The following is a 14,641-nucleotide window of genomic DNA, read 5'->3' on the forward strand; positions in this document are numbered from 1 at the left end:
ATCCTCACCAACGCTTTATACCTTTGGAGGGTTTTCATCTTAAGCAGAGAGGGACACATTTGTCCAGACATGGCCAGGACCTTGATTCCAGGACATAAATCTAAGAAAGGCAAGGGGAGGAAATGCCCAGTCCTGAACCCACTCCTCTGACTTCCACCCAAACAAAAGACAGGCATATGAGGTGACTGACTCCGCAGCCTTAAAACTTCCCTTTTAACCAACCCACAGGCCGCACTCCCCGTTATAAATGGATGTGCCCTTCCTGGGTGGGGTTTGGGGCACTTTTTGCCTCCGATGAGTTGATGGGTTCCAGGGCTACTGTAAGAGAAAGCCACATCCTTGTGAAGACGTCTGGTGAGGGCCGCTTGCAGTCGGCGCTGCCTCGAGTTTGTTTACATTCAAAGCGCTCTTTGTGTCTAAACGTTGTGCGGATCCCAGATGCCTCAGCAGTTGGTGCTGAAAAAATGTGTCAACAAACATGTCATGCACATTTGCAATGTCAACTGCCTCCGGAGCTGGAATCTTCCAAAACAACACGTGACTCAGAGGCCCAGGTTTTCTGAATTCGGGGCTAGTAGCTCCCTGCCCCCACTCACCCCTGCCAGGAAGCTGGGAGCCCTGCTTCATCCTGCCTGACCCCTGACCTCTCACCCAGCCAGCCACCAGCTCCAGCCCTACATCACCCACTCGGATTTTTTCCCAGCAGCCACCCATCAATCCTCTGCTCCTAGGTTCTGCTCCGAGGTATGGCTGGCCTCTGTCTCTCCCCAGGCTCACAGCAACTTCCTACAGATTCAAAGCCTCTTTTCAGATATACACTCCCTGACAGGGACAGGGGAGCTCTGGTGGCATAGTGCCTAAGACATTTGCCTGCTAACCAGAAGGCTGGCGGTTCAAACCCACCAGCAATTCAGAAGGTAGGTTGGGCAATCTACTTCCATAGAGATACTGCCTCGGAAACCCAAGGAGGGGTGTCTATGAGTCAGATCCAACTCGACGGCATTGAGTTTGGTTTTTTGGACAGGGACAGAGTACCCAGTAAGCAAACTGAAAAAAAAAAACAAAAAAACCCACTGAGGTGATTCCAACTCCTAGTGACCCTACGGGATAGACTAGAATGCCACATAGGGGTTCCAAGCCTGTAATCTTTTTGTTTTTTCATTGTGATTTGGGTGAAAGTTTACAGAGCAAATTTGTTCCCAGTCGACAGTTCGTACACATTTTGTTTCGTGACATTGATCACAGTTCCCGCAGTGCAGCAGCTGTTCCCGTTTCCTCCCTGCGTCCTTCTTTCCTGTGCAGTCCGGCCCTCCCAGCTCTCTCCCTGGCAAATGCTGCCCTTCTGATCTCCCATGGTTGATTGTTCTAAGCAGCGTCCATACTTGGTGTAAGTGTTCACCCCGTAGGCCTGTCTACTGTTTGGCTGGAATTTAAGCCACGGGGGTGCAATTCCAGGCCCAAAAGAGGACTGGGGGCCGTAGTCGCCAGGATTTCACCAGTCCCTATCAGACCAGTAAGTCTGGTCTTTTTTTATGATTTTGAGATTTGTTCCAAGGCTGTAATTTTCACAGAAGCAGACAACCACACCTTCCTCCCATGGAGCTGCTGGTGGGTTAGAACCACTGATCTTTTGGTTAACAGCTGAGCACTTAACCACTGTACCACCAGGGCTCCTACGCAGTGAACAAGGTGTGATGAAGCCTGTGTGGAATTGTTCACTACAGATTAGTAAGTAAGCACAACTAAGCCCATGCTTACCTTACTGACTAGTCCACCCCTCACCGTAACAGGGTTACATCGAGCCTGGAACCCGTCCCCAGCCCCACATTCTTCATCATGCACCCCAGACACCTCCACTTTGAATGCAAAGCCCTTTGCCATCTGAATCCTGCTGTGTTCTCCAGGCTTATTTCTTGACATCTGTTTATTCAGCAATTACTGTGTGAATACCCACTATGTGCCGGGCAATGCCCTTGGTGTGGGATCTGTCCTGGCCTCATGGCCATGACAGTCTGTGCTTGGCCCTAACTAACACCCAGGAGCTGCCAAGTGGGCTGAAGTTGTCCTGCAGAGGATGGGTCTGGGACTTGGTGGAAAGGACCTCAGAAGCCGCCTAGTGTTACAGAAAGGGCAGCCGCCCGTCCTGAGCCCAGAGATCTATGTTCAGCAGGGCACACCCAGGGCATCAGGCTGGGTGTCCACTGCTGACTTACTGGGTCTTCCAGGTTCTTGACAGGAGATGCACTCGGGTGGTGGGGCTTGTATTCTTCCTGCCACGTCACTGCAGTCCCCAGAAGGGGCTTATCTCCCCTTTGGGACTTTAACCACCTCACCCTCCACTACAGTTACAAAAAATGCAGCCATATGTCCCCTGGCTCTGACACCCGGGCTTCAGTTACAATTGCCTGTGCCTCCAGAGCCACGTCACTGCATTGCCCACACGTTGTAAGGTAGTCATTGGGCACCGCACGTGCATCATTGCAATGAGTGATGAGTGCATCTGCCATCCCCGGCTCCTAGGATGGACATAGCACAGCAGGCCTGGCCGACCAGGCCACATGCCATCGTGTGCTGTCCAGGCCCTTCCTTCTCTTACCTGCCCTTCAAGGCCAAGCTCCTACTTCCCCTCGGTGCCATTTCATATTCTCACCGGCTCCCTACAAGCTCCTGCTGAAGGACTGGCACTCAGAGAGGTCAAATGACTGGCCCAAGGCTACACAGCCCCTTAGACTGAAGCCTGTCCTCACGTGGCACTTGCATGCTGCTGACTTGGATGGCAAGGATTCTAGAAACCTGTCCTCGTTTGATTCAGCTGCCGATGTCCCAGATAGCGTCTGTTCTTACTGCCACGCTTTGTTGAGCAAGAAAACCACCCCCGCATCGTCATTCCTGGGCCTAGAAAGGCAGTGAAGCTGCCAGCCCAGCCGGCACCCCCTCCTGTGAGAACCACCCTCCCCATGATGGTGGCCATTTGCTCTGACCTTGTTCTCCTGGTGCAGCTACTTTCTTAGGAGGCCCACTGACAGCTCAGAGCCAGGGAGAATACCCCTTACACGCCCCTACAGACCAGCCAGGGCCTCCAGGTTATGCCAAGCAAGCACATAGCCAGCGTCGTTAGCATTTCCCAGGGACACCGCCTGGGTGTCTGAGAAAGGGTGGCGTCGGAAGTCAGCAAACCCAGGTTGGAATCATGGTTCTGCCCCATCCTGGCTGTGTAACTTGGGCCAAGTTATTTGACCTCTCTGATCCTCACAGCACTGCAGTGAGGAGGTTAACTTCCCCTCTACTTATCCTAGAGGTCCCTGGGGATGCAAACACTTTGCATGCACCTACTAAAGGTTGGTGTTTCGAACCCACCTGGTGGTGCCGTGGAAGAAAAACCTGGCAAACTCTTTCCATAAAGGGTGCAGCCAGAAGGCCGTGTGGAGCTCTGTTCTAGAGTAACACGTGGGGTCGCCAGGGATTGGAGCTGACTTGATGGTGATGGGTTGGGTTTTTGTTTTGTTTTGTTACCTATTCTAGACTTGCCTGCATGATCACGGAGCAGATAAAACAGTGGAGGTGTGAAGCTGCCACGAATTCTAGTAGCCTGAATCAAGTCCCAGAGAATGAGCTGTGGGCCCCCCTGTCCTTGCGTTTCCTCCTGTGCTGTGATGGCATGATCTGGATTATTATACTGATTATGTCAGAGAGAGAGAGAGAGTGAGGTGCCTGGAAAGTCCCCAAGATCCCAGGCTCAGTTCAGTTTCCCATCCCCGTTCCCCAAATAAACCCTTGTATTTTAGAATCATCTCAGGTTCACCAAAAGCTGTACAAGGTAGTTCCCATGTACCTTTCACTGAGCTCCCCCAATGCTATGACCTCACAACACCAACTGCAGGTTTTTTCAAAACTAACAAATTAGCACAGTACAAGACTACTAACTAAACTCCAGACTTGGTTCAGACTTCACTTGTTTTCCACCAATGTCTGTTTTTGTTGTTGTTGTTCTCGGACCCAATCCAGGTGTCACATTGCATTTAGTGCGATCCCTTTTCATAGCTCAAATCCACTGCCTTGTGACCTCAGCGTTCATCCATTGTCCAGACCCTTCCCAAAGTCTTCCCAATATCTTGCCAAGGGGAGCTAGCTGGACCGTGAAGAACTGACCTTATGCCATTTGTCTTTCTTGCTACTATAAACATCCACTTACGCATCTTTGTGTAGACATATGCTTTCCTTTCTCTTGGGTAAATACCTAGGAACAGAATTGCAGAGCCATAGGGTAAAGGTATATTTACCATTATAAGCATGCCATTCATAGTGCCAGACAGCTTTCCAAAGTGGCTGCATTCACCAGCTATGAGTGAAAGTTCCAGTTGTCCTGTATCTTTGCCAACACTTGTTACTGTCTGTTTTTTTTTTAAGCCATTCTGATAGTTGGTTTTTCTTTTCTTTTTTATCGTTGTAGATTGCCAGGACTTTGAAACAATGAGGGTCCTGTGTACCCTCACCAATGTCCTCCAGTGGCAGCGACTTTCGTAACTACATAATGTAACCACTGGGAAATTGGCACTTAGACATTTTTTTATTAACCTGGAGAAATCCCAGTAGATTGCTCCAGACGTTCATGAAAACCTATCATTCGCAGCACCTAGCACACCCCCAGGGTTGCAGTGCCTTTTGGAGCCTGTTTGAAGGCTTGGGTGGTGAGGAATGGTGGTGGTGGGCAGGAGCTGGAGGTTTTCGGCGCTAGGCCCTGGAAGTCACTCTCTGTCTCCCGGATTTCTTGCAGAGCACGTTCGTCAATAGGCCTGCCCTCGGCATCCTGCCCCCGGAGAACTTCGTGGAGAAACTCAAGGAGTCCTTGCTCTCGGTGAGGCCTGCGGGGACCATCCTGCCACCAGCACAGACCCAGCTCTGCGGGAAAAGCGGTGGTTCTCTTCAAGGCCATGTGGGCCCAGGAAGGAGGGGCTAAGGTCCATAACAAGGATGGAGACTTTCACTTCCATCTTCCTCTTTGGGCTGCGGCTTTCACGAAGAGGAGTTTCCATTTTCTTCTTAAATAAAAGATGGGATTCCTTGTGCACATAAGGAAGGGAACTGGGAGAGATTGCTTGTCCTATGCCAGGAGCGGGCCGTGTGTTCTGTAATCCTGGTTGTTATGAATCATTCCCAGCCTGTGAAATGTGGCTGTCGGGGGGGTGGGGGGTGTGCGCCGTTGTGTCCACAGTCCCTGGGCTCGTCTGTGCCCTCCTTTCTGCTCTGCCGTCCAACCTCAGGGTTTCCCCGGGAAGAGCCTGAGGCCCCACTCACAGGCCAATGGCTTCCAGCCCAGCCCTGGGTCCTCTGCCCCCCCACCACCATCCCCACCACCACCCCACAGCTCAAGGCTCCAGAGATGGACCCTGCAGAGACGCAGCTCCACATAAGGTCAAGGGTCACAGCTCTGGTTCCCTCCTCGCAGGTGGCCCCCAAAGGGATGTCCCAGATCATCACCATGGCCTGTGGGTCCTGCTCCAATGAAAACGCCTTCAAGACCATCTTCATGTGGTACCGGGTAAGGCTTCAGGGCACGTATGCACAGACGCACACACATATGTGCATGCACACACACACATGCACACAAAGGTTCCCGTAGCCATCAGCCACACGTGTTCTCACCCTTCATCCACCTGCGTGTCCTGACTGAACAGAGTGTTGGGCTTCAGTGATGCTGGCCAAAATCCAGGGGGAGCCCTGGCCTGGGTGGGGTCTCATGCAGAGGGCCGACCAGATGGAAAGAAACAATTTCACCGGGAGGGACACACAGCACCTCAACAGCTTAGCTGGTGCTCATAGAGTATCTGTGTCTTAAGTACCCGTCTCCTGGCCTCACTGCAAACATGGCTCACTGTCCTGTGCTTCAGTCCATCAGCCTAGTAACCAGAGGTTGGATGAGCTCAGGGGTTGAGGGATTGGCCAAGGCACCATTTTATCTGTATGACAGCTCTGGGAAAAGCACTGCCAGGACCAGATGTCAGCTTGAGTGGGAAGCTTAGGTCCCTTCTCTCCCAGAGCACCGCTGAGACTATGTTCTGTTCTTTTTGTCAGAACAAGGAAAGAGGTCACACAGGCTTCTCCAAAGAGGAGCTGGAGACCTGCATGATGAACCAGGTAAGCGCAGCTGGGCCCTGGCACCTCGCCGCTCGGGGGCAGCCCCGCCCCATTCAGGCGATGCCTGTTACCTGGCCCCGCCCCATTCAGGCGATGCCTGTTACCTGGCCCCGCCCCATTCAGGCGATGCCTGTTACCTGGCCCTGACCAAGCAACCCCAATCCCAGTCATCCCCTGGTGGTGTAGCTGAGTGCTACCTTTCTGGCCAGCCCGGACCACCTTCCCAAGACAAGTGCCTGGATTTGACATGGCTAAAGAGATCATGGAGTCCCTGGGTGGTGTGAACGTTAAGTGCTTGACTACTGACCAAAAGGTTGGCGGTTCAAGTTGGACCAGAGATGCCTTGGGAGAAAGACCTGGCTATCTCCTTCCGAAAAAGCACCCATTGAAACCCCGTGTCTCTGATACACATGGAGTCACCAGGAGTTGAGGTCAGCTTGTCACAACTGGTTGGTTAAGGAGGTCATTAGTCTGGAAATCCAGCATGCTAACACAATCGTGGGAGCTCTGGTAGCATAGTGCCTAAGGTACTTGACTGCTAACCAGAAGGCTGGCGGTTCAAACCCACCAGCCACTCCTCAGAAGGAAGATGGGACAATCTACTTCCATAGTGATACTACCTCGGAAACCCAAGGAGGGGTCGCTATGAGTCGGGTCTGACTCAATGGCACATAACAACAACAACACAATCGTACGTACAAGGGTGTTCATCCCACTGGTCCGTGTAGAAACAGTCATGAGTAAGGCTTGGGAACCACCTGTACGGATGGGGAAGGAGCAATTAGATGTGAGGATTCCACATGGAACCGTAACAGTTCATGGAGGTGCCCAGGAGCCACTGGGAAAACCTGGAAGTAGGATTCTAAGCTCCACGCCCAGCAAACCCAGAGCAGCCTGTCCTTCCCTGTTTTATGGACACATCCCTTTAAGGGTTAGACAGAGAAGGGCCTGCTGCTTTAAACAATCAGAGGCCACTGAGCATAATTACCTGCTATGGACATCCATAGCATCCTGCAGCAAAAAAATAGTTCTGCAGCATTTACAAATGGAGACATGCGTGCTACTAGCCAGTGAAAACTTCTGGCAGCCACGCAAATCAGCATCAGGAGACTCCTCGGAGACAGAGGCTACGTGGTTACAACGGTTGTCTCTGGGTGGTGAGTACGGGCTTTTCCCTTCACGCTCACTTACTACTTCTGATGTTACGTCCTAACCCTGCCCTTATTGGCGGATGTAGCCACATCTTTCTCCGTCTCCCGACAGCCAGTTGCTGGCAGGTCCAGTCCGACTTAGCAGCCCCGGGAGCTGGAGCAGAGCTGCCCCCGAGGGTTTTCTAGGCTCATCTTCATGGAAGCAGACCTCCGGGTCTTTCTTCTGCAGAGAAACTAGTGGGTTCGACCCACTGACATTGCAGTTAGCAGGCAGGTACTTACCCACCGCACCACCAGCCCTCCTTCTGTTCATACAGACCTACTTAAATTAGGCTTTATCTTTTTTCTTGCCATTTTTAAAAATGAAAACAAATTAGGAAGCAAAGAATAAAAGCTGCCAAGTGGGTACCTGGAATTTGAGGGAGGAGGTCTTGGAGGATTTCAACATCCTCCTCAGAAACTCAGCACCTACTGTTGTTGCCTCTGGACCCCTAGCTGGGGTGGGGGTGGGGGGTCAGGAACCGATACCAGGAGCGGCAGCTGCGTCACTTGGCTTGGGGCTGGAAAGAGACTAGGAGTCACTGCGTCCTCCTGAACCTGAGAGGCAGCTGCCATGGGGACAGGGCAAGGTGGTCCTGCCTCCTCCCACCCTGACAGCCGACCTCTCTGGCCGCCTGGAGCATTTCCTGTGAGGGGCCACTCAGTTCTGGCTCCAGACAGCCTGTGGGGCCACCTGAGCCCTGAGGAAGGTGAAGCCGTCTGGAGCTGGGCGGCAGGGCAGGGTCTAAAGGGCCTGGCCACGGGCTTGAAAACGCAAAGCCTCAAAGCTGGGCAGGTGCCAGCGGGAAGGAAGGTGGAGAACGGGCCCTGGGCTTGAGCTTGCCCAGTCCTTGGGCACGACCACCTGTGATGGCTCCTGATGGGAACAGGCCCTTTGTTGCAGAACTGGGAGAAACCAGAGCTTCAGACATTAACGTGAAATCTCTTTTTTAAAAATTTTTAAATTGTGATTTGGGTGCAAATTCAACATGAAATCTCTTGATTTTTAAATTTGACAATTTTTTTTTTAATGTGTGAGCAAACTGTCTGTGGCCTAGACATTGACCTCAAGGGTCCAGTTTGTAACTTCTGCATGAAAAGGAATGCCTAGGTCTTCTGGCTGACCTGGCTGTTCTAGAATGTTCTGCGGCAGGCCTTGGCCTTCCTCTAGGACACTCTGTGGCAGGCTTGAGTGTTCCTCTGGAATGTTCTGTGGCATACCTTGACATTCCTCTAGGATGCTCTGTGGCAGTCCTTACCATTCCTCTGCATTTGTGGAGGCAACAGTATAGTTCCTCAGTTCTTACATCTGTGACTGATGCCTTTGATTTCTTGGTTCTAGGCCCCCGGCTGCCCTGAGTACAGCATCCTCTCCTTCATGGGCGCTTTCCACGGGAGGACCATGGGTAAGGAGGGACCAGCAGGCCCAGGGTGGTGTGCAGGGTAATGATAACAGCAACAATAGCTCCTTTTATCTGGCCCTGGCCATCTTCACATCCTGTCTCCTTGATTCCACTCAGCTCCTCTCTGCAGACTGGGAATTATTATTCCCACGTTGCAATCTTGGAAACTGAGGCTCAGCAAGGTGGGGAACTGCCCAGGGCCAGGATTTGGTTTGAACCTTTGTCTCTCTGGCCTCAAAGCCTGTGCTTTGTGATAAATCAGAAAGCACGAACACACACAAATTAAGGGTTCACATGTCTCACGTCTGCTTCAGGATACTGTTTTTACACCTAGTGGGTGTCCTGCGGGCAATGGGCCCCCCAGCAGTTAGAGATTGTGGCTGAAATGCTCACCTCACTCTCAGGGCCACCATCTGCTTTTCTGTTTTGTGCACTCAGGCTGCTTGGCGACCACTCACTCCAAAGCTATTCACAAGATTGACATCCCTTCCTTCGACTGGCCCATTGCACCCTTCCCACGGCTGAAATACCCTCTGGAAGACTTCGTGAAAGAGAACCAACAGGAAGAGGCCCGCTGCCTAGAAGAGGTAATGCAGGGCATCCCAGTTCTCCCGGTACCCGCACCCCCATCTCGTTAAACCTGCCACCCCAAGGCTTGGCCCAAGAGAAGAGGAAGAGACAAGTTTATCTGGGGAGTGGTGTCATGCTCCCAGAAGGGAAGTAGGGGCAGAGAGGCCTTGTGTCTAGAGCGTTCCTTAGTGGGAAATGGCCCTTTAGGGGGGCATGGTGTTCTTGCCACTTACCATCCGTCACCCCACTTCTGGTACCAATTTCTGTGTCATTTAAGTTTCTTCAGGGGCAAGTTACAATAACTCTCAAACAAGAGTTTGTTGAAAGAACATAGGGTACCCCATAGAAAAACAATTCCCTGAGTCTTCCCCCAAGAACTGGAGATTCTTTTGGTTGGGTTGGGGGCTGCAGTGGGGGCAGGGGAGAGACTGCATTGCAACCATGACAGCCCCCTTCAGTCTGTCCCGTGTAAGACACTGGAAGGATTCTCTTACTGTTGTTGTTAAGTGCCATATTGGCCATTCTCTTACTAGGAGAAAAAAATGTCTGTCACTCTTCAGGTTTGGATTTGAGCTGAAATAAGGCTGCTGGTCTACCTCTTAGGCACCTCATTTTTTCCCAATCAGTATTTATCCCTGTGAGGGATTAAGCCAGGTGCTGGGTGTTTAGTAGTAAATAAAAATCAAGTACAGCACATCCAATAGAAACACAAAGAGAACCACATACATAATTGTAGCTTTTCTAGGGATCATTTTAAAAAGTAAAGAGAAAGAGGTGAAATTCATTGTGATAGTTTAGAGAACTCAGTCTATCCAGAATACTGTTCCTTCAACATGTAATCCGTATTTTTGAATTATTAATACTTTACCGTCTTTATTTCATATGAAGTCTTGGAAGTCTGGTGTGTATTCTGCACGTACAGTACATCTCAGTTTGCAGCAGCCACCTTCAAGTGCTCAGTAGTGACACGTGATTTGTGGCTGCCATATTGGGTAGTGCAGGGCGAGGAGGAAGGAAGCCATGCAGCGAAAGACTGCAAAGGACAATGAAAGACAGCGTCTGAGAGAGTCGTTGGGCTGATTGGCAGAGACCTGCCAAAACCGAACAATCCAAACAGAAGGGCCTGTTTGAACTCTTATGCCTTAGTTCTGAGTTGTTGAATTGTGTGTAACTGTGAAGGAGTCCTGGTGATGCAGGGGTTAAGCACTCAGCTTCTCACCGAAAGGTTGGTGGTCTGAACCCATCAGCTCCTCCAAGGGAGAGAGACCTGGCAGTCTGCTCTCATAGAGATGAGGGCCTAGGAAACCCCATGGGGCAGTTCTGCTCTGTCACATGGGGTCAGTAGGAGTCAGATTCGACTCAACAGCACTCAACGAGAGCATCAAACCATTAACAAGTGCCACAGTTCCTTATCTCCATCTATAAAAGACACCCTCTATAGTTCAAGAATAGAGCCACTTAGAGGCACTCAGGTATCTCTCCTGAGACCCCCACAACTGTTAACCATTAAAATTTAAAAAATCAAATCCAACTTACATACTCAATTGACAATTCTGACAGATGTGTCCATCCCCCAGTCAGTGGCACGCTGTCATCCAGCCCCTTGGGGGTCTGGCTGCCCCACCATCGCAGCCCCAGTCATTCAACCACCGTTTAGGTTTCCGTCACTGTACTGTTTTGCCAGTTCTTATTTATTCATTTTTATACTTCATTTTCTTTTTCTTGTTACTGTAACTGAGGATATACATAGCAGGGCATACACCATGCTTCTACTTGTGCAATTCAGGGACATCGATGATGTTCTTTGAGTTGTACGTCCATTCTCACCCTCCCTTTCTGAGCTGTCCCTCCCCATGAGGGTTCTATCTAATCTTTCAAGTGGCTGTTGTCAGTTTGATCCCCTGTAGATCTTAATAAAGTTCACAGCAGATACTTGTTACTAGTTAAGCTAAACTGTTGTTGGGTTTTTTGGCACAGTACCTAAGGCATTTGACTTCTAGCTAGAAGGTCAGCAGTTCAAACCCACCAGCCACTCCACAGAAGGAAGACAGGGCAATCTATTTCCATAAAGATTTTTCACCTCAGAAGCCCAATGGGGGTCACTATAACTTGGAATTGACTTGATGGCAGTGAGGTTAGTTTTTTTTAATTGTTAGATTTTAAGAACACCTCCACCCTATACCACTGCATCACCAGTGGAGTGGCTGGTGGGTTTGAACCATCTACCTTTTGGGTAGCAGCCAAATGCTTTAACCACTATGCCACCAGAGCTCCTTAAGAAGACCCCAGGGGATATTTTTGGTTTAAGGTTTTAAGCAACAGTTTTTAAATGACAATGTATCTCAGATTCTGCACCAAGACGGCTCTCACCCCAATAATAATAATAGTCATCTAACAACAACGGCACTAATAATGTAGGCGTGATAGCAGTCGCCACCACTGTCTGTATGCTGGACCCCCTGCTGTGTTCTCTCCTTCCATGCCCTCCACAACCCCACGCGGTAGATTCTATGTCCCCAGTGACAAATAATGCCTCGGAAGATTAAATAACTTGTCCAGGGTTCCTCCACATGCTGGCACCAACTACAGACAGGACAGGCACCCATCCACACACACAGATCCCCAGTATAATGTCAGGGGCCCGGGGACCCCGACATCACCCCGGTGCCGGGTCACTCACAGCGACTGTCGCCTCTCCCCTGGGATCCAGGTGGAGGACCTGATCGTGAAATATCGGAAAAAGAAGAAGACGGTGGCTGGGATCATTGTGGAACCCATCCAGTCTGAGGGCGGGGACAACCATGCCTCCGATGACTTCTTCTGGAAGCTGAGGGACATCGCGAGAAAAGTCAGTGGGCCCTGCTGTGGTCGGACAAGGCTGGGGGGTGCGGGGCTGGCACACTTCTGCTTTAGAATCCTTCCCTCCAGCAGTGCAGAGGGCATCTGCCATTCTGGTACGGAAGAGGGGGGGGCTGAGGGGTCTCCTTGAATTCTACTGCACCGTAAGCCCCAACCCGCCATCTTAATCTGGAACATTCCCCATCAAGATATTCTGGAAGGCCTCAGCTCCCTCCCTTTTCTCCCAACTCACCTTTGGGCCCATGTGTTCCAGCCTCAATGGATACAAGATGGACAGACGCAGTGTGGGCATCGGGTGTTTACTGTAATGTGCTTTAATTGGCCCACCAGACCTGTAATTTACCCATCAAAGCTCTATAACATGAGTTGATTGAAGCACAGATACTAAGTAAATAGTAGTCCAGTGATGACAGAACCGGCAAACTTCATTCAGTTCTGGGCTTATGTCAACATGCTTCCTTTGCATGTGATTTTCCGTGCAAGAGTAAGTCCAGACCCAGGACTGAGCCGGGTGAGGCCTGCTTTGCTTGGTGCAGCAGGATGTGATGTTCTGGCTCCATTCCAGTTCAGCAGGTTCAGGAAACATTCAGATACAGCACGGGTTGGAACAGCCCCGCTTAAGTGTTTGGTTTCATTTTCCTTTTATAGCCCCAAACTGTGGGTTTGGCTGGCAGTTCGGAAAACAGTGACTATTTGGCTGAATCTGGGGTTTGGCAGTTTGGTGGATGAGGCAGGTGTGGGGCCCCCAGCTCCGTGGGGTACTTATGTCTCCTTCCTGTCTCTCCTGCCCACCCAGCATGGCTGCGCCTTCTTGGTGGATGAGGTCCAGACAGGAGGGGGCTGTACTGGCAAGTTCTGGGCCCACGAGCACTGGGGCTTGGATGACCCGGCTGACGTCATGACCTTTAGCAAGAAAATGATGACCGGGGGCTTCTTCCACAAGGAGGAGTTCCGACCCAACGCTGTGAGTACACACTCGTCCTTCTCGTTTCATCGGGGTGGAGGAGGAAGGTGGAGGCAGGTGCAGAACCATCCAATTCCAGACTGCCCCTTGCAGGCAACCAGGAGCTGACTGGACACCTAACATGTCACAGAGGTTTCCTAAGACCCAGTTTAATAGGCAGTGGTTCTGGTCACTGCAGCTCTCTCTGAGGCCACTGCAGTCTTTGGCTATTCTCTGCACGTACAATATTAACGGTTGCCACCTCAGACTAACATTCGCTCTGTGCCTGGCCCAGTTCGAAGGACTTCTCGTGGACTTCTAATCCTCACAACTTTCTTAGCAGAGTAGGTGTTAGATTTAATCCCACGTTTTACTAATGAGAAAGCAAGCCCAAAAGGTAAGTTATCCGAGATGACACAGCCTGTAAGTGATAAAGCCAGATTCCGACCCAGAGCCCACAGTCGTAACCACTGGACTGTACGTGGACACACGGGCTCTGTCACACACACAGCCATCGGGGCCCAGAATCTGCCCTCCCACCATCGCTGAAGGTGGTGTCTACTCCCAGGGTTGCCTCGTGGTCCGAGAGGAGCGCCGGCCATCCCATCCTGATTCTGGGCCGCTAGGGAGGAAGGACAAGTGGCCCCACTTCTCATCTGTAGCTGCCTTCTCAGAAATCCTGTGCAACACTCCCGTCTACACAGCATTGGCTAGAACCTGGTCACGTGACCACCTCTTAACTACCAGGGAGGTCAGGAAGTACAGGCGGGCCTCAAGACACTGCCGGCTCCATTCAAGACCACCGCAATACACAGCACTGCAGTAAAGCAAGTCACACCGAGTTTTTGGTTTGCCGGCACATATAAAGGTTATGCTGACACTGTATTGTAGTCTGTTGAGGGAAAAAGTGATGAAAAAGTTGAAACTGTTGTGAGAGTGGCCAAAATGTGACACAGAGATACAAAGTGAGCACGTGCTGTTGGAAAAATGGCGCCAAGAGACATCCTTGACGCGAAGTTGCTGCAAACCTTCCATTGGTAAAAAAAACATGGTATCTGCAAAGGGCAGTAAGACGAGGCTCGACTGTTATGTTTTAGCTGGTGCATGGCCATTCTAACCAATTCATGCTTCATTGTGGAGGGGGTGAAATGGATATGGGAAGGTAGAGATGGGTCTGTACACACACATACACACACACAGAGCTACCACATTAATTGAGGGTGGGAGAAGGATCAAGTAGATGGTCTTTGAGGGTGAAACAACAGTCTTGCTGCAGCTGCTATGAGCCACCATTGCCTGGACAAATCATTCCTCCTCCCAGGCCCTCAGCCGCCTCCTCCCAGGCCCTCAGCCTCCTCCCAGGCCCTCAGCCTCCTCCTCTCAGGCCCTCAGCCTCCTCTCAGGCCCTCAGCCTCCTCTCAGGCCCACAGCCTCCTCCTCCCAGGCCCACAGCCTCCTCCTCTCAGGCCCTCAGCCTCCTCCCAGGCCCTCAGCCTCCTCTCAGGCCCTCAGCCTCCTCCTCTCAGGCCCTCAGCCTCCTC

General features: G+C 51.2%; 1 protein-coding gene across 1 annotated transcript in view; it reads left to right on the forward strand.

The window, feature by feature from the left end:
- Positions 1-14,641, forward strand: part of ABAT (4-aminobutyrate aminotransferase) — a 32,116-nt gene that overhangs the window by 12,664 nt on the left and 4,811 nt on the right. Inside the window, 7 exon segments of the mRNA XM_007939613.2 lie at positions 4,722-4,855; positions 5,447-5,539; positions 6,073-6,135; positions 8,668-8,731; positions 9,167-9,315; positions 12,009-12,146; positions 12,954-13,121. Of these exon segments, the coding sequence (XP_007937804.2) occupies positions 4,722-4,855; positions 5,447-5,539; positions 6,073-6,135; positions 8,668-8,731; positions 9,167-9,315; positions 12,009-12,146; positions 12,954-13,121 (809 nt within the window).

Source organism: Orycteropus afer, unplaced genomic scaffold (assembly GCF_000298275.1).
Source record: "Orycteropus afer afer isolate SDZICR_OR568_19922 unplaced genomic scaffold, OryAfe1.0 scaffold00061, whole genome shotgun sequence".
Classification (NCBI taxonomy): domain Eukaryota; kingdom Metazoa; phylum Chordata; class Mammalia; order Tubulidentata; family Orycteropodidae; genus Orycteropus; species Orycteropus afer.